Source organism: Ziziphus jujuba, chromosome 8 (genome assembly GCF_031755915.1).
Source record: "Ziziphus jujuba cultivar Dongzao chromosome 8, ASM3175591v1".
Lineage (NCBI taxonomy): Eukaryota > Viridiplantae > Streptophyta > Magnoliopsida > Rosales > Rhamnaceae > Ziziphus > Ziziphus jujuba.
The window spans coordinates 27,449,157-27,471,497 of record NC_083386.1 but is presented as its reverse complement, the minus strand read 5'-3'; the positions used below and the strand labels follow the sequence as shown (position 1 = coordinate 27,471,497).

The 22,341-nt window shown below is 34.2% G+C and overlaps 2 protein-coding genes across 2 annotated transcripts; both read left to right on the top strand.

The window, feature by feature from the left end:
* The first annotated feature begins 43 nt into the window (after positions 1-43).
* On the top strand, positions 44-6,632 carry LOC107414545 (ABC transporter C family member 10-like). The gene is made up of 12 exons (XM_016022682.4): positions 44-228; positions 355-2,387; positions 2,552-2,872; positions 2,961-3,047; positions 3,403-3,999; positions 4,218-4,382; positions 4,621-4,915; positions 4,999-5,213; positions 5,294-5,599; positions 5,703-5,766; positions 5,850-6,089; positions 6,233-6,632. Exons 2-12 carry the CDS (start codon positions 381-383, stop codon positions 6,343-6,345), a joined length of 4,410 nt encoding a protein of 1,469 aa, XP_015878168.4. The 5' UTR covers positions 44-228; positions 355-380; the 3' UTR covers positions 6,346-6,632.
* A 1,207-nt stretch (positions 6,633-7,839) lies between these two features.
* Positions 7,840-14,864, top strand: LOC125421411 (ABC transporter C family member 10-like). The gene is made up of 12 exons (XM_048470388.2): positions 7,840-8,142; positions 8,304-10,358; positions 10,487-10,807; positions 10,887-10,973; positions 11,456-12,052; positions 12,150-12,314; positions 12,452-12,746; positions 12,859-13,073; positions 13,163-13,468; positions 13,550-13,613; positions 13,702-13,941; positions 14,419-14,864. The coding sequence occupies exons 2-12, from the start codon at positions 8,349-8,351 to the stop codon at positions 14,544-14,546; spliced, it is 4,428 nt and encodes a 1,475-aa protein (XP_048326345.2). The 5' UTR covers positions 7,840-8,142; positions 8,304-8,348; the 3' UTR covers positions 14,547-14,864.
* Positions 14,865-22,341: the final 7,477 nt, after the last annotated feature.

The window sequence follows — 22,341 nt, the reverse complement described above, 5'->3', positions numbered from 1 at the left end:
TCAATGCCCAAGTAAGAAAGACGTATTAAATTTGAACTCATAGTATGATATACAGCACAAATGATAATTGACATTAGGACTGTCTCCTATGAAACACATTATTGTTTAATTTTATATTACCAGAAACAGTAGCACCTAAAAATCGATAATTATTTTAAAGATTAGTTTTGGTGCTCTAAGTCGGCTTTTTCCTAAGTGGAGCACGTTCTGTTCTGAGGCGCATTTAAGGTCACAATCTTTTTATTTTTAAATCATACTCCTCCTCGATTTCTCATTATTATTATAAAGTTCCATGTCAGTCTGATTTGAACTAGTACTTAATATCATCTTCTTCCTCTATCTTTTGAATTGCAGTGCAGTGCAGGGCTTGAAGAATAAAGATGGTGGAATGGACTGCGTTTTGTGAAAAACCCGGTTACTCAGACACTAGTGGAGAGCCATATGCATGCATCAACCTCGGATTGATCATTTGCTTAAATGCTTTGCTTTTGGTCATGGTCATCTTCACAAACTCATCCTCATCCAAAAATGTTCACATTCCAGCAAGGATTCAAGGCTTTTCCAGTCTGCAGATTACTTCTGCCATTTTCAACAGCTGTGTTGGAATGGTGTACTTGTTCCTGGGCATCTGGATTCTGGAAGAGAAGTTGAAGGAAACACAGACAGCTTTGCCTTTGAGTTTGTGGTTTCAAGCTTTATTTCAAGGTTTCACATGTTTGTTGGTTGGTTTAACAGTGAGTATCCGGGTCAAGCACCTTTCAAAGGCACCGATGCAACTTTTATCTGTACTGGCATTCTTGTCTTCTGGGTTTGTGTGTTTACTATCTCTGTATGCTGCCTTCTTAAGCAAACAAATAACTTTAAAAATAGCTCTGGATGTTTTGGCTTTTCCAGGAGCAATATTATTGCTGTTGTGTTCTTGTAGGGATTATAAATGTGAAGGGAGTGATGAAAGTGGCATACAGAATGATCTTTATACACCTTTGAAGGATGAGTCTAATGGAGTCAGTGAAGGTGATCCAGTTACTCCATTTGCCAAAGCTAGATCCCTCAGTAGATTTTCATTCTGGTGGTTGAATTCATTGATGAAAAGGGGAAGGGAAAAGACTCTTGAGGATGACGATATACCCAAGTTGAGTGAAGCAGATACAGCAGAGAGTTGTTACTTGTCGTTCTTGGAGCAGTTGGACAAACAAAAGCAAACTGATCCATTTTTCCAGCCATCAATTTTGAAGACTATAATCTTGTGCCACTTGAAAGAGATTTGCCTGTCCGGATTCTTTGCCTTGCTCAAGATAATCGCTACCTCAGCGGGTCCTCTGCTACTTAATGCCTTCATTTTGGTTGCTGAGGGAAAAGAGAGTTTCAAGTATGAAGGTTATGTATTGGCCATATCACTTTTCCTTGCTAAATGCACTGAATCTTTATCGCAAAGGCAGTGGTACTTCAGAACCAGACTTATTGGTATGAAGGTGAAGTCTTTGCTCACAGCAGCCACATATAAGAAGCAAATGAGATTAACTAATGCTGCCAGGTTGATGCACTCCAACGGTGAGATTATGAATTATGTAACCGTGGATACCTATAGGATTGGAGAATTCCCATTCTGGTTCCATCAGATTTGGACAACAAGCCTTCAGCTCTGTATCTCATTAGTGATTCTTTCTCAAGCAGTTGGGCTCGCTACAATTGCAGCCCTGGTGGTGATAATTCTCACTGTGATTTGCAATGCACCTCTTGCAAAGCTACAACATAAGTTTCAGACTAAACTTATGGTGGCACAAGATGATAGACTGAAGGCTAGTTCCGAGGCTCTTGTGAACATGAAGGTGTTGAAATTATATGCTTGGGAAACCCATTTCAAGGGTGTGATAGAAAAATTAAGGAATGTGGAGTACAAATGTTTATCATCGGTGCAATTAAGAAGAGCATATCATCTCATTCTCTTTTGGACATCCCCTGTTTTAGTCTCAGCTGTAACTTTTGTCACATGTTACTTCCTCAATGTTCCCTTGCATGCAAATAATGTTTTCACTTTTCTGGCAACTTTACGCCTTGTTCAGGACCCTATTTCCTCCATTCCTGATGTTTTTGCTGCGGTCATTCAATCAAAGGTTTCGTTTGCACGAATTTTGAATTTCCTTGAAGAGCCAGAGCTACAATCACAAAGTGTCCGGATCAAATGCAACTTGGAGAGTGTGAATCACAACGTCATTATCAACACGGCAGATTTTTCATGGGAAGAGAATTTAGCAAAGCCCTCTCTCAGAAATATTGATTTACAGGTTGGATGTGGCGAAAAGGTGGCTGTCTGCGGAGAAGTTGGCTCAGGCAAATCAACCCTTCTAGCCGCAATTCTAGGAGATGTTCCAAAAGTTCAAGGAAGTGTAAGTTGTTATCATATACCTTGGTTTCTTATAATTGCAAAATCCAATATATTCTAAGTTGCGCCTTCAGTTTCTGCCAGCTTACTCTATTCTCATCTTGGTTTTTTCAAAGAAGTTGGATTTATCAGCATAAGCTAATTTAGTTTTAAATATTGACTTTTCAGATTCAAGTTTATGGGAAGATTGCCTATGTTTCACAAACAGCGTGGATCCAAACAGGAACAGTACGAGACAATATTTTATTTGGTTCTGTCATGGATGGTCAAAGATATCATGACACACTTGAAAGATGTTCACTACTAAAGGACCTTGACTTGCTTCCCTATGGTGATCTAACTGAAATAGGGGAGAGAGGAGTCAATTTGAGTGGTGGTCAAAAGCAACGAATCCAACTAGCCCGTGCTCTTTATCAGAATGCGGATCTATATCTCTTGGATGATCCCTTCAGTGCTGTTGATGCACATACTGCAAAAAGCCTGTTCAATGTAGTTAAAATTTCCTCACATTAGAAGTAATAGCCTTTTTTGTTTGCTTTATACCTTTCAGCTGAAGCTTACTTTTACACCTTTTCAGGAATATGTTATGGAAGCACTTTCGGGGAAGACTGTCATACTTGTGACCCATCAAGTTGATTTCCTGCCTGCATTTAATTCTGTTTTGGTTAGTCTACTTTCAATTCCTGGCAAATGCTCTTGCATTATTTATTATCTTCTTTTGCATTTCCTATAAAATTCAAATAACTTCAAATTTGATCAACTAAGTTGAAAGAAAGGATAACACTCTACCATGTCTGCCTATGTTTATGAAGTTGGTTTCTTATATGAAACTTAAGCTCGGTTGGTAGAATGACACTAGTAAGAATGTCCAGAATGAAACTATCTTATATGAAACTTAAGCTCGGTTGGTAGAATGACACTAGTAAGAATGTCCAGAATGAAACTAGTTAGTAAATTAGAAAGCAGGTGACTGAGGCTGAACTCACCTGATGAGGTCTATTTGGTTTTGTAATTGGCAGTTGATGTCAGGTGGAGAAATCCTAAGGGCAGCTCCTTACCATCAGTTATTGTCATTAAGCCAAGAATTTCAAGACCTTGTCAATGCTCACAAAAAGACTGCTGGTTCTAAAAGGCTTGAAGACATCACTTCTAGTCTTGTCCAAAATCATGGAACATTTTCAGCGACGGAGATTCAGAAAAGTTATGCAAAGAATCAATTTAAACCATCAAAAAGCGATCAACTGATAAAACAAGAAGAAAGAGAAGAAGGAGACATGGGTTTAAAGCCTTACAAACAATATCTAAATCAGAACAAAGGGTTCTTGTATTTCTCTGCCTCCATGCTTTGCCACCTTATCTTTGTGATTGGTCAGATAGCTCAGAGCTCTTGGATGGCTGCTAATGTTGATAATCCTCATGTTAGCTCATTAATGTTGATCATGGTTTATTTGCTGATTGGATTTGCTTCAACAATTTTTTTAGTTTTTAGATCTCTTTACGTGGTTGTGTTGGGTATTCAATCATCCAAGTCTTTATTTTCGCAACTGCAAAACTCCCTTTTCAGTGCACCCATGTCCTTCTACGACTCCACACCTTTGGGAAGGATACTTAGTAGGGTATGTATCAGAAACTCAAAAGTTTGATTATTGGTTACATTACAGACAGAATATTGATTAGTACAACCAGACTTAACGCTCGTGTATTTTTTGATCCTGTATAGGTTTCATTAGATTTAAGTATCAGAAACTCAAAAGTTCATTATTGGTTACATTACAGACAGAATATTGATTAGTACAACCAGACTTAACACTTGTGTATTTTTTATCCTGTGTAGGTTTCATTAGATTTAAGTATTGTTGACATTGATATCCCATTTAGCTTAAGCTTTGCTTTTGGGACCTCCATGGTTGCTGCTGCCAATCTCGGGGTAGTAGCTGTTATCACCTGGCAAGTCTTGTTTGTCTCAGCACCAACAATTTTTCTCGCTCTGCGATTACAGGTAATTATACATTGAACATAAATATTATGTAAATTGTTTGAATATATATTGAAATAAAATAAGAAATCTGCAAAGCCATGCCACAATTTATTTTGAGGAAGAACATAAGGGATGTCGTTGAGGGAAAAATATAGAAACTTCGTGCAAGATTTAATACTTTTGACTCCCTGCTGAGTGTTTGGATAAAATGACTTGGAACATGGAAATTTTCGATGGATAACATCCTTAAAATCTACAGAGATATTATTTATCCTCTGCAAAAGAGTTAATGCGGATCAACGGCACAACCAAGTCTTTGGTAGCAAACCATCTTGCTGAGTCTATGGCAGGAGTTGTAACGATTAGAGCCTTTGAAGAGGAAGAACGGTTCTTCAGAAAGAATCTACACCTCATTGACATAAATGCAAGCCCATTTTTCCACAATTTCGCAGCAAATGAGTGGTTGATTCAGAGGCTAGAAATACTCTGTGCAATAGTTCTGGCATCTGCGGCACTCTGCATTGCCCTGCTTCCTCCTCAAACTTACAGCCCCGGTTAGTCTCTTAACATATTTATTTTTAGCGCCATACTTCTACTTTTTTTGGGTTTCTAATGACAATTATTTGAATTACTGTAGGATTTATCGGAATGGCAATTTCATATGGTATTTCATTAAACGGGTCCCTTGTCGCTTCAATTCAGAATCAGTGCACTCTTGCAAATTATGTAATTTCAGTAGAAAGGCTAAATCAGTACATGCACATACCAAGCGAAGCACCTCTAGTCATTGAACAAAATTGCCCTCCAGCAAATTGGCCAGCATTGGGCAAAGTAGAGTTGCATGATTTGCAGGTAAACTAATAAATTTAAAAACTTTACAGAAGTTGAACTCTACTCCAAACTGAAAAAAAAAAAGTGATGTCACAAAACAGATCAGGTATAGACCCAATGCACCACTTGTTCTTTGCGGTATCACCTGCACATTCGTAGGAGGCGACAAGATTGGCATAGTTGGTCGGACTGGCAGTGGGAAGACTACTCTCGTTGGAGCCCTGTTTCGTCTGGTAGAGCCTGCTGGAGGGAAGATTATAGTAGATGGCATTGACATCTGTACAATTGGACTTCATGACCTGAGGTCACGTTTCGGAATAATACCTCAAGATCCTACTCTTTTCAATGGGACTGTGAGATACAATTTGGATCCCTTGTCTCAACATTCTGACAAGGAAATATGGGAGGTAATACTTTAAATACAAGGTGGCCTTCTTGGGTTATTTCTTCTTCTTCTTTTTTTTTTGTCCGAGTGGACTGATCGATAATAATTTGTTTGGGATGCTCAAGGTTCTTGGGAAGTGTCAGCTTCAAGAGGCTGTTCAGGAAAAAAAAGATGGGCTAGACTCCTTAGGTAATGAATGTTAGTGACACTCTTATGCCTGTGATGCCAAATTGATACTAACTTAGTTTAATCATGACTTTGTTTGTAATAAGTTGTGGATGATGGATCAAATTGGAGTATGGGACAAAAGCAATTATTCTGTTTGGGACGTGCCCTTTTGAGGAGAAGTCGGATACTGGTGCTTGATGAAGCAACTGCTTCCATTGACAATGCTACCGATATGATTCTTCAGAAAACCATTCGAACGGAATTCAAAGATTGTACTGTAATCACAGTAGCTCACAGAATACCAACTGTGATGGATTGCACTATGGTTCTTGGCATCAGCGATGGTGGGTATGCTTGCTTTAATATCATTTTATGCCTTTCCTATCATGCTAATATTAAAAGCTCCTTTAATGCAGACTTTATTATAGTATTTTGAAATGTTTTTGGTGAAGAATTTTGAAGCAAATATGTTAATTTTGTTTTGAAGGAAAATTAGTGGAGTATGATGGGCCAATGAAGTTAATGAAGACAGAAGGCTCGCTTTTTGGAAAGCTGGTGAAGGAATACTGGTCTCATTGCCAGTCTGCTGAATCACATTGATACTGAAAACTGTAGAAGCAATTTTTTTTTTTTTTTTTTTTTCCTTCATTGGTTGAAATCAGTTCCAACAAATTTGATTAGGCTCAACTGAGAAGGACCAGATTATGCAGATTGGCCATGTTATGTCGCTTACTACGATAATGACTATATATAAATGAGTTCAAAAAGGAAAAAGACAGACACTCAGATTATAAAAAGACAGACACTAAGATGATAATGTTCAAAAAGTTTTCCAATTATATGTAGAAAAAGAAGAAAAAAACAGAGTTGCTTTTTAGATGGGCTAATCTTGCTTTTTTTTTTTTTTTTTTTTTTTTTGGGGGGGGGGGGGGGGGGGGGTCGATGAGATGCAAGTATTATGAGGACCAAAAAAGAACACGTAAAGCAATATACAAGTCAAACTCAAGTAAGTATTGTTAGAATATATTTGTCGCACAATCCATGGTATTAAACCAATTTAATTGTCAAGTAAAGCTGCCAAGTTTTCAATGATAAACCAATTGTTGCACTGATAAAAATAAATAAATAAAAATAAGAAAAGAAAAAATCAAAAACAAAACAAAACAAAACATAAATAAAATAAAATAAAATAAAAACCAATTTATTTAATATAGTGTTTCTCTTTAAACAATAATAATAATAATAATAATAATAATAAGTTGATATAGTGTTTCTATTTAATAAACCTCACATATCTATCATCCTATGCATGATATGGATGTAATTTTTCTTTTGTAAACTATAGATATATTGAAAAATAAAATACCCTCGTTATCCACCACTAGACTTTATAAACACAATATATAAAACAAGGATCTCAAAGTAGAAAATGGAACCAAAAAAACACTCAAGAGTGGTAAGTTTTCAAAATTTTTTTTTTTTTTAATCATTTAACAATTTCCAATTCCATATATTATATAGTTCTCAACTACGACCGTGCGTGATTTCTCTATCGCTTCCAACGTCAAACTCGAACTTGGAACCTATATTAATCAGAGTAGTTAATTACAAACCAATTACACCCATTGTTTTGTCCATTTTACAGAAATGCTTTCTATTTTAAAAATCATAAAAGCATCCCTCATATATTTTATTTTATGTTGCAATATCACCTCTTTTGTATATAATCTTTTAAAATTTCCATATAAAAATTGAGTAGGTGAAATTGTGCAAATGTCAATTGGAGTTTTAATTAATTGTATTCACAAGAAAATGATGTTGAGGCAAATCTTGATAGCTAAGTGCACGTATAATTATACACTTGGTCAACAGAAAACGATTTAGCACACCCAATATGACTGTGAGGGTGGGTTTTTTTGATTTTATTATTATTATTATTATTATTATTGTTGTTGTTGTTATTATTATTATTATTATTATTTTATGTGGAGAGTTTTTTTCTTTTCAGATAATTTTGAAAATATTTTGCACAGACGTATTAAATTTGAACTCAATGTATGATATTTCAACACAAATGATAATGAACATTTGGACTATCTCCAATGAAACACATTATTGCTGTTACCAGAAACGGTACCACGTACTCATCTATAATTATTTTTAAGTGCTTGAATCCATTTGAGATTTTTGGTTTTTTTCTTTTGTTGTCTTTTTCTAATGTAAATGTGGTATCTTGATGAAATATTCTAGTCCAACTCTAATTTATCCCTTGCCATCCCAAGTTGTGTTAATGAGCCAAGTGACAGATTAAATGGATTCTGCAAACAAACATTTGTTTTGGTGCTCTGCGTTGGCTAAGGCCTAAGTGTAGGACGTTCTGTTCTTAGGCCGTTTAAGGTTGTTTTTATTTTTTATTACTTTTTTAATTTTTTATTTTTTAAGTACATACTCAAGCTTGGAAACTGACAAGTATCTCGGTCATATGATTAGGAAATTCCAGGTGGGTCTCATTTATTTATTTATTAATGTCATCATCTTCTTCATTGTTTTGAATGTAGAGTTTGCAAGTCCCGAGCTTGAAGAACAAAGATAACTAAAAAAAGATGGTGGAATGGACTGCCATTTGTGCAGAATCTGGTTGCTCAGAAACCAATGCATGCATCAACCATGCATTGATCATTTGCTTCGATGCTTTGCTTTTGGTCGTGCTCATCTTCACACTACTTATTCAAAATTCATCATCATCCAAAAAAGTTCGCATTCCAGCCAGGTTTCGAGGCCTTTCCAATCTGCAGATTGTCTCTGCCACTTTAAACACCTGTATTGGACTGGTTTACTTGTTCCTTGGCATCTGGATTTTGGAAGAGAAGTTGAGGAAAACCCAGACTGCTTTGTTTTTAATTAGCTTGTGGTTTCAAACTATATTTCAAGGCTTCACATGGTTGTTGGTTGGTTTAACAGTGAGTATCCGGATCAAACACCTTCCAAAGTTACCAGTACGGCTCTTGTCTATTCTCGCCTTCTTGTTTTCTGGATTTGTCTGTGTTCTATCAGTGTTTACCGCCATTTTAAGCAAAGATGTATCGTTAAAGATAGCTTTAGATGTTTTATCTTTTCCAGGAGCAATACTGTTGTTGTTATGTGCTTATAGGGGTTGTAAAAATGAAGAGAATGAACAACGTGGCATTCAGAATGGTCTTTTTACGTCTTTGAATGGTGAAGCTAATGGTGTCATTGAAATTGATCCAGTTACTCCATTTGCCAAAGCTGGAACTCTGAGTAGATTTTCATTCTGGTGGTTGAATTCACTGATGAAAAGGGGAAGGGAAAAGACTCTCGAGGACGAACATATTCCCAAGTTGAGTGAAGCAGATACAGCAGAGAGTTGTTACTTGTTGTTCTTGGAGCAGTTGGACAAACAAAAACGAGCTGATCCTTCTTCTCAGCCATCTGTTTTGAAGACTATAATTTTGTGCCACCTGAAAGAGATTTTTGTTTCTGGATTCTTTGCCTTGGTAAAGACAATCGCTACCTCAGCTGGTCCTCTGCTACTTAATGCCTTCATTTTGGTTGCTGAAGGAAAAGAGAGTTTCAAGTATGAAGGTTATGTATTGGCCATATCACTTTTCCTTACTAAATGCATTGAATCTTTATCACAAAGGCAGTGGTACTTCAGAACCAGACTTATTGGTATGAAGGTGAAGTCTTTGCTCACAGCGGCCATTTTTAAGAAGCAAATGAGATTATCTAATGCTGCCAGGTTGATGCACTCCAGTGGTGAGATCATGAATTATGTAACTGTGGATGCCTATAGGATTGGAGAATTCCCATTCTGGTTCCATCAGATTTGGACGACTAGCCTTCAGCTCTGTATCTCATTAGTAATTCTTTATCAAGCAGTTGGGCTCGCTACAATTGCAGCCCTGGTGTGCATAATTCTTACTGTAATTTGCAATGCACCTCTTGCTAAGCTACAGCATAAGTTTCAGACTAAGCTTATGGTGGCACAAGATGATAGACTGAAGGCTAGTTCCGAGGCTCTTGTGAACATGAAGGTCTTGAAATTATATGCTTGGGAAACCCATATCAAGGGTGTGATTGAAAAATTAAGGAATGAGGAATACAAGTGGTTATCATCGTTTCAGTTAAGAAGAGCATATAATATCATTCTCTTTTGGTTATCCCCTGTTTTAGTCTCAGCTGTAACTTTTAGCACATGTTACTTCCTCAACGTTCCCTTGCATGCAAATAATGTTTTCACTTTTGTGGCAACTTTGCGCCTTGTTCAGGACCCCATTTCAGCTATCCCTGATGTTCTTGCAGCGATCATTCAAGCAAAAGTTTCGCTTGCACGTATTGTGAATTTCCTTGAGGAACCAGAGCTACAATCCCAAAGTGTCCGGATCAAGTGCAACTTGGAGAATGTGAATCACAACGTCATTATCAACTCGGCAGATTTTTCATGGGAAGAGAATTTAGCAAAGCCCTCTCTCAGAAACATTGATTTACAGATTGCATGTGGTGATAAGGTGGCTGTATGTGGAGAAGTTGGCTCAGGAAAATCAACCCTTCTAGCATCAATTCTTGGAGAAGTTCCAAATGTTCGAGGACATGTAAATTGTTACATATATTTGATTTCTTATAATTGCAAAATCCAGTATATTCTATTTTGCACCTTCAATTTTAAAGAATTTGGATTTATCAGCATAAGCTAATTTAGTTTTAAATATTGACTTTTCAGATTCAAGTTTATGGGAAGATTGCCTATGTTTCACAAACAGCGTGGATCCAAACAGGAACAGTACAAGACAATATTTTATTTGGCTCCGCCATGGATGGTCAAAGATACCATGAAACACTTGAAAGATGTTCACTGGTAAAGGACCTTGACTTGCTTCCCTATGGTGACCTTACTGAAATAGGGGAGAGAGGAGTCAATTTTAGTGGTGGTCAAAAGCAACGAATCCAATTAGCCCGTGCACTTTATCAGAATGCTGATCTATATCTCTTGGATGATCCCTTCAGTGCTGTTGATGCACATACTGCAAAAAGCTTATTTAATGTAACCAAAATTTCCTAACATTAGGAGTAATAGCCATTTTTGTACCTTTCAGCTGAAGCTTTTTCTTAAACCTTTGCAGGAATACGTTATGGAGGCACTTTCGGGGAAGACAGTCGTACTTGTGACCCATCAAGTTGATTTCCTTCCTGCATTTGATTCCGTTTTGGTTAGTCTAATTTCGATTCGAGGCAGATGCTCTTTATTATCCGCTTTCGCATAATCTATCAAATTTAAAGAACTTCAAATTTTGATCAACCTAGACATGAAATAAAGGATGACACTCTATCATGTCTGCCTACGTTTTTCGAGTTGGTTTCTTATATGAAACTTTAGGTTTGGTCTACTTACTTTGATAATATAAATACCTGCGTGAAAACTTCGTATAAAACAATAAGGATTACTATGAATTTTTGAAAGCTTCTGAAATGTTGCAGTGTCTCACGTCTTAAAACAGAAAGACATTTATGTTAATGTCATTTGTTGCCAATGGTGCTGGAATTCCCACATTATGCTACTTGCACTAAGAAAAGTTCAAAACAATACTAGTTAGCCAATTAGAAAGCTAGATATGTTGATTGAGGTTGAACTCACTTTGTGAGGTTCATTATTTATAGATGGTTACTACTGAGTGTTTGGTTTTGTTGGCAGTTAATGTCTGATGGGGAAATCCTAAGAGCAGCTCCTTACCATCAGTTATTGTCGTTAAGCCTGGAATTTCAAGACCTTGTCAATGCACACAAAAACACAGCTGGTTCTGAAAGGCTCGAAGACATCACTCCTAGTCTTGCCAAAAATCATGGAACACTTTCAGCTACTGAGATCCAGAAAAGTTTTGCAGAGAACCAATTTAAACCATTAAAAGGTGATCAATTGATAAAGCATGAAGAAAGAGAAGTAGGAGATATTGGATTAAAGCCTTACAAACAATATCTAAAACAGAACAAAGGGTTCCTGTACTTCTCTGTCTCCATGCTTAGCCACCTTATCTTTGTGGCCTGTCAGATAGCTCAGAGCTCCTGGATGGCTGCTAATGTTGATAATCCTCATGTTAGCTCATTAATGTTGATCATGGTTTATTTGGTGATTGGATTCGCTTCAATAATTTTTGTAGTTCTTAGATCTCTTTACGTGGTTGTGTTGGGTGTTCAATCATCCAAGTCCTTATTTTCACAGCTACAAAATTCCCTTTTCAATGCACCGATGTCCTTTTACGACTCTACGCCTTTGGGAAGGATACTTAGCAGGGTATGTATCAAAAACTCACGTTTGTTACATTACAGATAGAATATTGATTAGCACAATTAAACTTAACATTTTAGTGTATTTGTTTGATCTTGTGTAGGTTTCTTTAGATTTAAGTATTGTTGATATTGATATCCCATTTAGCTTAACCTTTGCTGTTGGGGCCTTCATGGTTGCTGTTGGCAATCTCGGAGTGGTAGGTGTTGTCACCTGGCAAGTTTTGTTTGTATCAGTACCAACAATTTTTCTGGCACTACGATTACAGGTGAAAAAATTTCCTACCTGTTGGACATTAATATTATGTAACTTGTTTAAATATATATTGAAATTTCTTTGCAATATAATAATAGATAGCGTTATTTTAACATATTATTTCATAGATAACATCCTTAAAATCTACAGGGGTATTATTTTTCTGCTGCAAAAGAGTTGATGCGGATCAATGGCACAACTAAGTCCTTGGTAGCAAACCATCTTGCTGAGTCTTTGGCTGGAGTTGTCACGATTAGAGCCTTTGAAGAGGAAGAACGGTTCTTCAGAAAGAATCTAGACCTCATTGACATAAATACCAGCCCATTTTTTCACAATTTTGCAGCAAATGAGTGGTTGATTCAGAGGCTAGAAATACTCTGTGCAATAGTTCTGGCATCTTCAGCACTCTGCATTGCCCTGCTTCCACCTGAAACTTATAGCTCCGGTTAGTGTTTTTTTTTTTTTTTTTTTTTTTTTTTGGTCTTTAACATATTTATTTTTAGTGCCATCCTGCTACTTTTGGGGTTTTTAATGACAATTATTTGAATTTACTGCAGGATTTATCGGAATGGCAATTTCATATGGTATTTCATTAAATGGGTCCCTTGTCTTTTCAATTCAGAATCAGTGCATTCTTGCAAATTATATAATTTCAGTAGAAAGGCTAAACCAATACATGTACATACCAAGTGAAGCACCTCATGTCATTGAACAAAATCGTCCTCCAGCAAATTGGCCCGCTGTGGGCAAAGTAGAGTTACATGATTTGCAGGTAAACTTTGTTACAACACTTTTCAATAAAAATGAAGAAGTTGAATTCTACTCAGAACTGAGAAAAATTGAATTGATGTCGCAAAACAGATCAGATATAGGCCAAATGCTCCACTTGTTCTTCACGGTATCAGTTGCACATTTGTAGGAGGAAACAAGATTGGTATAGTTGGTCGGACCGGCAGCGGGAAGACTACTCTAATTGGAGCCCTGTTTCGTCTGGTAGAGCCTGCTGGAGGGAAGATCATAGTAGATGGCATAGACATCTGTACAATTGGACTTCATGACCTGAGGTCACGTTTCGGAATAATACCTCAAGATCCTACTCTTTTCAATGGGACTGTGAGATACAATTTGGATCCCTTGTCTCAACATTCCGACGAGGAAATATGGGAGGTAATTCTTTAAACACAAGTTATTTCTTCATTTTTTTGTTCAAGTGGACTAATGGGTAACAATTTGTTTGTGATGTTAAAGGTTCTTGGAAAGTGTCAGCTTCAAGAGGCTGTTCAGGAAAAAAAAGATGGACTAGACTCCTTAGGTAATCAATGTTATTGAAAATTTTATGCTTGTGATGTTTTGTCCACTTGATATTGCTAACCCATCATCATGACTTTGTTTGTGATAAGTTGTGGATGATGGATCAAATTGGAGTTTGGGACAAAAGCAACTATTCTGTTTGGGACGTGCCCTTTTGAGGAGAAGTCGAATACTGGTGCTTGATGAAGCAACTGCTTCCATTGACAATGCAACCGATATGATTCTTCAGACAACCATTCGAAATGAATTCGCAGATTGCACTGTGATCACAGTAGCTCACAGAATACCAACCGTAATGGATTGCGCTATGGTTCTTGGCATCAACGATGGTGGGTATGCTTGCTTTAGTTATAACCTCAAGAAAAAAATCCAACGTTTGCACCTTTATCTAACAGTTTATGCCTTTACCGTATGTTGAGGTTAAAGTTTCTAATGATAAAGAGTTTAATTCTTCTTAGAACTCCTTATTTTTAGAGGGTGAATGGTTAAAAGACACTCCAAAACAATTTTTTTTTTTTTTTTAAAATTTTAAAACCGAATGGAAAAATCAAATGAAACTTTTAGATATAATTTTTCACAATATTTAAGACAAGAAAACGATAGAAGTAATGGAAATGAAGTACTAAAATAATCTTTTGTCTTAGAAGATAGCTTTATATAGGATGTTGTCTGAAACGGAAGAGTGGTAGTTATTTTTTATGAGGCCGTTGCTTAAGCATATGCAGAACAGATAGTCAATAGGAGGTAGTATTTTGAAATGTTTTTGGTCAAGAATTTAGAAGAAAATATTTGAATTTTGTTTCCAGGAAAACTTGTGGAGTATGATGAACCAGCGATGTTGATGAAGAGAGAAGGCTCACTTTTTGGGAAGCTGGTGAAGGAATATTGGTCCCATTTCCAGTCCGCAGAAATCAATATAAATTCATCGATCTGATGATTGTGAAGCAACGAGGAAGACCAAAGTAATATTTTCCCTGTTATGTAGCAATTAGAGAACCAACTAATGATAGTTGATATAAATTAGAGGATCAACTAATGAAGTTATTTCCTTTCAAATTGAGCAAAAGATAACGTTTCCATTTCCAATCTATATTCCTAATGTTGCAACTCTTTCTCAATAATCCAGGTTCCTTAGCTGGTCACTGGTCGTCTGAAGGTTATATTAAGGAAACTCTAGGCTTTTGTTCATTTTTTCAGTCTGTCTTTTGCTTGGGTTCCAAGAAATAATAATAAGCTAGCTCATATTGTGTCTCGATGGGGTCTGGCCAATAGTTGGGCTGGGGAAGTGCCCCTTTCTCTGCTTCCCAGAGATTTTGTTGAGGAGTTGAACAAGGAGAGGGGTTAATTTCCCTCCAACTGTTCGTGCTTGTTTGCTGTATGTTGCCTCTTTTTTTGGTTAATATAACCCCCATTTTCGTAGCCAAAAAAAAAAAAAAAAAATGAAATAGAAAATATCAAGCAGAGTTGAAGGGCCTGCATTGAGATTATGGGGCCACTAAATTACACCACTCTACCCTCGTATTTGAGGTATACAAGCCCAAATTACAGCGTACATAGGATGTCCATGATGTTTTAGCTTCTGACTTTCTCAGTTGCAGTTTAGGCTTGTAAAAGCTTTCCTCCAAGTTTTTTTGTGTTTTTCTTGGAATGAACGTTACCTTTTATCAAAAACAAGAAAAAGGACGAAGAAGATGAGTATCTGATTCAGATTTTTCAAACTTAAAATTAATAATCTAAAATCCTTAAGTAAAGGGAAAGCAAAAAAAGAATGACCTCTTTTTTCTTTTTTCTTTTTTCTTTTTTTTTTTGGGAGCTGTAAAAGAAATTGATATTTATTAAATTTCCTAACATGTTATATGACTCATTGGCCTTGTTTTACAAAAAACAAAAAAGATCAGAAGAAAGCTATTAATGGAAAAGCTTTCATATTAATTGCAATATTTTTTTACATGAGGTTGACTTAAAATAGTGTGAGATTCTACGTGCATCTGGACACCAAAAACAACAATACATATAGAATTGAACATGGGGAAATTTTCAGTGCACAGTGTATGGTAAGGTGGATTCTGAATTTCTGATGTGCTACAAACTGTCGCTGCAGAAGAGTCATGGCCCATGTGTACCATTAATTACATGTTGGATTAAAAAACCTAAATCTTTTCCTACAATTAACGCTTTGGTCTTTTAACGCCTTCCCTTCCATTGCTTTTCTTTTCCTCTTTGCTCTGGCGTGGTGTTCATCTTCTCCATCAACAACCTCTATCACAGGTTTCTTTTTCTTTTTGATCTACTCACTACATGCTTGGCCAGTTCTACTCCCAATCTCAATTTATTAAAAAATTCATTTCCTTCCTCTCTAAAACACATAAAGTGAAGTTAATCATTTAATTATTTTGTTAATTGAAATCAATTCGACGTAGCGGAAATTATTAAAAAAATACCCAATGCTTTACACTTTCTACTATAAATAAAATCATTATGAAGATATATAGCATCGAGATTGCATTTTATGACCAAATATCCACTTTGAAGCCAGAATATTGATTACAAATCCATCTTTGTCAGCAAAACCACATTTTTTTTTTTTTTAAGGTGAGTATTAATTGTACGCAAACCATTTGTTGAAGAAAACAAATCCAAGAGGCAAATGACATTTATCAATTTTTTTTTTTTTTTTGGTGGTAATTTAGCAATTCCTGCGGTTTTCAAATTTTCCAGGAATCAGAATTTTCATTACAAGTAATATTGACTGAAGAGAAATTTGATACAACTTCAAAACAAACTAAAAAAGGCTTAATTAAGAATGCTTATTAGTGACTTCTTTTTTTTTCTCCTTTTTTTGGAGAAGCTTAGTGACTTTTTGTGGTTGAGCGAGCCATCATAATATTTTAGTCAAATTGAGCAACTTTTTATTCTCCTAGATTTTCCTTTTCATCATCTTTGTGGCTTTATTTTGATCCAATCGGTCCCCAAGGGGCCTTTCTTCAATTATTTAATTATATGTACTATTTTGCTTTTTCGTTTTTTGGTGAAAATATGCGCTGTTTTGCTGGGCATTGATAAAATTGGAGAAAGAGATTGCAGTACTAAGTGGGTCGCCAGGTACAAAGCCAATGAAAAGCGAAAGCAAACTGTACGTTGTCAATTAATAGAAGCGGAGTCGCAAAACATCCATTAGCATGTTTCAAAAAAGACAATAATAATAATTGCAATAATAAATAACAATAATAATAATAACAATAAAGATGGGCCAACCTTTATTTAATCCTCATGTCGTGCTCTTTTTTTTTCTTTTTTTTTTTTTTTTTGGCCCTTTTTTGGTGAACGATGGAATTGCAAAGTAAAGGCTGTAAAGCATTAAAAAAAAAAAATTGTCTAATATCAATTTGCATGTTGTAGGGGCAATATCAACTAGGCTTTTGCTTCTTCTTCAATATATATATTATACATTTTTCTCAAATCTCTGACATCTCTGTCTAGGCTCTTTTTCAGAAAAATTAAACTCTTGAGAATAATGGATCAAAACCACCGAATTTAAGGACCATAGTTCATTTTCAACTTTACCTTTCTGCCAGCACTATTGAATTGTTGGAGAATTGATTGAAGTTACATATATGGGATTCAAGATTGACGTCCCGACATTTACCAAAAAATAAGATTGGGGTCCCAACAGTGACAAGCTAGTGGTGATCCAAGTCAGGATATGTTTGGATCTGTGAAAAATTTGAGGAAAAAAGATGGAAAGAAAAGAAAGTGGAAAAAAAATATTTTGTTTTTTCATGTTTGATTAAAGAGAAAAATATCCTGGGATGAAAGGATATTTAAAAAAAAAAAAAATTTGAGGGAAATTATCATTTACCTTTCCTTTTTCTATATTCAATGAATCCTACTGATTTTAAAAATTACCGTCATCCATCTCTATCATGGCTTAATTCAAATGATTAATTATTATTTATCTTTTCTTTATCACCTTAAAACCATTTAATGTTACCATCATTCACATATTCCTTGCAAGGATGTTAATGAATGTTTCTTAAATTAATGATGCTAGTAAATGTTTCTTAAACTAATGAGAGCTCCGATTGAAATATAATCAATTTTTAGAGGACGTAAGGTGGTATTTTTCCAAGATTCAAAGATGCAAGAACATTGATTGAAAAATAAAAATAAAAAGAACAAGAAAAAGAAAAAGAAAAAAGATGATGATGATGAAGATGACGATGATGTAAGAACATTTCATAAATTATCACCTGAAATGTGAAAAAGGCTGAAAATCATTAATTAAATAAATTGGAAAAAAGAATACAATCAACTTTCTTAACAAATTTCAGTTCTAAAACACTAGTGCTTTCTGAACCTATGATTATTATTAAGTAGCACTTAGAAAATGTGCTCGTAATAATACCGTGAGATCGTCTGTCCGATTCTGACCTCAACCTCAAATAAAAATGAGTGTCGTGTTGATTACAAGCATATTGCATCTAATTATTTTAAAGTAAATTAGGATCACTTTCTATCATAATGGAAATAACTATTTATAAAAAAAAAATTATTATTATTATTTTTATTTATATATTTTGTAATAAGAATTAGATTCAAAATTTAATCTTTATAAATATTTTTGTTTTCAAAAATTTTCAAATTTGATTAAAATTAATGAAAAGTCAAATTTTATATCTATTTATGTATTTTTATCATATGGTAACTATCTCAATTATAAATATTATAAGAATATATCTAAAACATATTTATATTAAAATTAAAGGAATAGTTGTTTTTTTCAAAAGAAATTTTTTTTTTTTATCATTCACAATAATTTTATTTTATATTTTAAATTCATGACTTTTAAATTGTAAAGACAATTAGTTTGGCTAATTTTTTAAATAATTATTTTTTAATTTGAAAATACACCAAATACATTATTTTTTAACTCTCAGGTCACGTAATCATTACATGATTTTGTTTACTAATTTGCACCGAGGTTATTGCATATGCTGCGAAATCCCAATACCAAGTTCCAAGAACCAGTGCTATGAGTTAGTCAAAATTAATTTACCAAAAAAAGAGTTAGTCAAAAGTTAAAATAATAATGAATGGCACAACACATGATAATCATGGGATAAATTCTCATACGGGTGTTGAAATTTTGTACAATTTTGATGGCTTGGGGATATTCGTCATTTTGTCTTTTCTGGCCAAACTTGACCCATCCTTTTTGTTTTTTGTTTCCTTTTACTTTTTTGTTGATGAAAACGTGACCTTTTTGTTTGTATCGCTGGAAATTGATGATCCTATTTTTACCTTGCGCGGACCTATGTTGATAATTATCTTCTTGTTTATATATTAATCATTAAATTGAGCACAACAAAATTTAGCATTTCAACTTTTTTTCATGCTTTTGGGGTTTGCGATATTGACAGCTTCAAGGTAGTAAAGACTAGCCTATTTAGAACAAGAGTACTTAAAAAAAGTTGAAATCAGAGTGACTTCTAACATTTTGCTTAGGAATGTCAACGCGGCGGAGCGGAAGGGACCGATTTTTAAAATTCTATCTCCATCGTCGTAGAAAATTTTACATTCTATCTCCGTGATTTTTTCTGTTTTTTTAAGTGCGGGGCGGGATCGAAGATTTTATTAGGTGGGATGATTTTTCCTATTTTATTTTTTAATTGATATTTTTTTTAGAAATTTATATAAAAAAATTATTTTATGATTAAAATATAAAAAAAATGACTACAATGCAATAAAAATATAATAAAATATATCAAAAAATAAATTTACAATTATAATAAAATATATATTTAAAAAAATAAATAAATAAAAAATAATTTTATATAAATAAAATTTTGTAAAAAAAAATAATAAAAAATAAATATATATATATATCAGGACGGATTCGGGACGGGGTTATTATTCCCTGTCCTCGGCCCATTCCTGATTTAGTTTTTAGGCATTTGCTCCAAATTTGTCCCGTATTCCTGAATTTTCGAAAAAAAACCATCCTATTAGAAATATTGCACTGCAGGTATGGCCGTGCGGGGCAAATTACCATCCCTAATTTTGCTCTCGATGAGACATTTGATAATTGTACCACATTGGTGTTAATTTTATTTTCTACCAAACAAAATTACCTTTTTTCTCGCTTCACGTGCCATTTTCTGAGCGGCTAGAAGTTGATAATGGAAGGGGAAACTGTAATGGCCGCGCGTCGTGTTGTTTATGCTAATTTTCCTTTCGTTTTTTGCATGCACTACCCTACCATCATGGAAAAAATAAAAAAGTCATTATTCACATATTCGTCACCAAATTAAATTAAGAAAAATAAATAAGGAAAATCAAACAGACAATAATGAAAAATAAATCGAGGAGGACAAAGGGAAGTTCGCTTTGTTTTCCACAGTTGAAAGCGAAAAGAGATCACTGTACGTGTAGAATTTTGCGATGTTGAACTAGTAGAATTTTGCGATGTTAGACTACTTATACAGCTAAAAGTAGATAAAATTAAATTGTCGTGTATACTATATCTTCTTCTTCTTCTTCTTCTTCTTCTTCTTTTTATTTGGCTGAAAATGTTACGTCTTTTTCCATTTTTTTTTTTTCAGTGCTCTAAAATATAAATGCATCTTCAATAAATAAACTTTATATTTGAAAACTGTTGTTATTTGACAGGTGGATGGAATATCATAGCGGAACAAAGTCTTGGCATTGTCTCGGTAAACTCCAAGAATGAATGAAGTGGGATTCTGGGACGTCGTCATAAATTTAGGACAAGCGGACAAATAGAAAAGCCAATGGGGAAATAAACAATAATGGAGAGAGAATCCAATTAGCGGGTATAAGAATTATTCTTGATTTTTTTTTTATTATTTTATTTTATTTTTTTATGTGGCAGATAAAAAGAGGTAGACAGTAGATAGACAGAATTCGTGGTTGACATCGACAATAAAACTTTGTGTTTTCTTATTCACCCAAAAAAAAAAAAAAAAAAAAATTATAACATTAAAAAAAAAAAATTTCCGTATTCTTCAAATTGCGCAAGCGATGATGGCATCAAAATTGTCCATATGTGGCACATAATCCCTCATTTGATGCTAAGTACCCAATCCGCTTGCACACTGGGTTATTCCAGTACCTAATCAAAGTTGATAATAACTATATGTATAATTAATTGAAAATTAAGTTAATCAAGCCCTAATCTAATTGATGAGTGGGTAAAAGGTCGCTTTAGCAAGAGATATCTCTCATGAATTACCCAAAAAATAAAAAACAAAAAAAGACAGGCCACTCATGGTATATGTGTTTAATTAAGTCTGTCTCAGTTTGTTTGTCTTTTTCATGTTTGTTTAATGTTCAGCACTATATTACATATACATGGTCAATTTTCCACCCAAACTATATATTTTTACATATATATATATATATATATATACAAGGTCTATTATAAATGATGTAAGGCCTCAAGCTAAATTATACAAGAATAATAACACAACTGCAGTCACCCATATCTATCAATATGTGATTTTTTTTTTTTAATACATTTTTAGGTTAAATCTACTTAGTCCTCTTAATTATTATATTTTTTGCATTTTATTATCTCAATTTCAAAAAGTATTATATCACGATCTGACTATTACTTTTATGTCATTTAGCTTGATTATGTATTTTTCATAGATAAATATTCATTAAATTAATCATATATATACAGCTAATGTAATTATGTTTTATTTCGTTTTTAAATATATTTATAGTTTAATTTTACCAAATTTATTAAAAAAATCACTCTAAAATGATATAAAAACAAAAGTTCAGGTGGCATATATAACACTTTTTCTAAGTTTAAATACTTGAATTACACTTTTTCACTCATTTCTTTACAAAACAAGTCTTCGTAGATTTTTAATTCATTGTTTTTAATCATTTTTTTTATTCCATTTTGTTTAATTACCTATTTGGCCAATCTTGATAACTAGACTTGTTTGGCTGATCCCGAATCCTAGTCCCTCGGTCGTTTTTACCAATCTTGTTTGGTTTATCCTCGATCTCAAACCCATCCAACCTGTCCTGCATTCCATACCCATACAAGAAATACATGGTCACCATCTCATTTGAACGTTCCTGGATTTTAGTTTTGTTTGACTGATCTCTTCTATATACAAAAAGAAAGTAAAAAGCCACACAAGATATAATAAAGAATGAAAAGGAAAAAAAAAAAAAAACAGTTAAAAAAAATAAGAAAAGAAAATCAGAATAAAAATACTTACTAAAAATTAAAAATGCATTTGTACAAAAAAAAGTCAAAAATAAAGAACATGAATGAAAACAAATATATATATATACATATATATATAGACAGGGAAAGAGAAACTTTTTTCCCTCAAATACTTTCAATTTGAATGTAGGAAGGATTGGTTTTAATAGAAAGTTTTCCAACTTTCTATCATTTCATTTTCCTTTTAAATCCAACAACTTTAATATTTTCTTTTCCTCCACTTTGTCATTCCTTGTTTTCCAATTCCATGGTTCAATTTTTCCACCAAACCAAATATAACCTCATAAATGGATGTTCCAAAATAAATTAAAATTTGTGGAGGTGGAGGAGTTATAAGAACTTTAATTGAATATTCGAACCGTGTCACTTCGGAAAACCTCAGGCCAAACATATGCATACAAAAACACAGCAGTAAACCACTACACATTATCAGAGAAGTCTCTTTTCCCCTTTTTTTTTT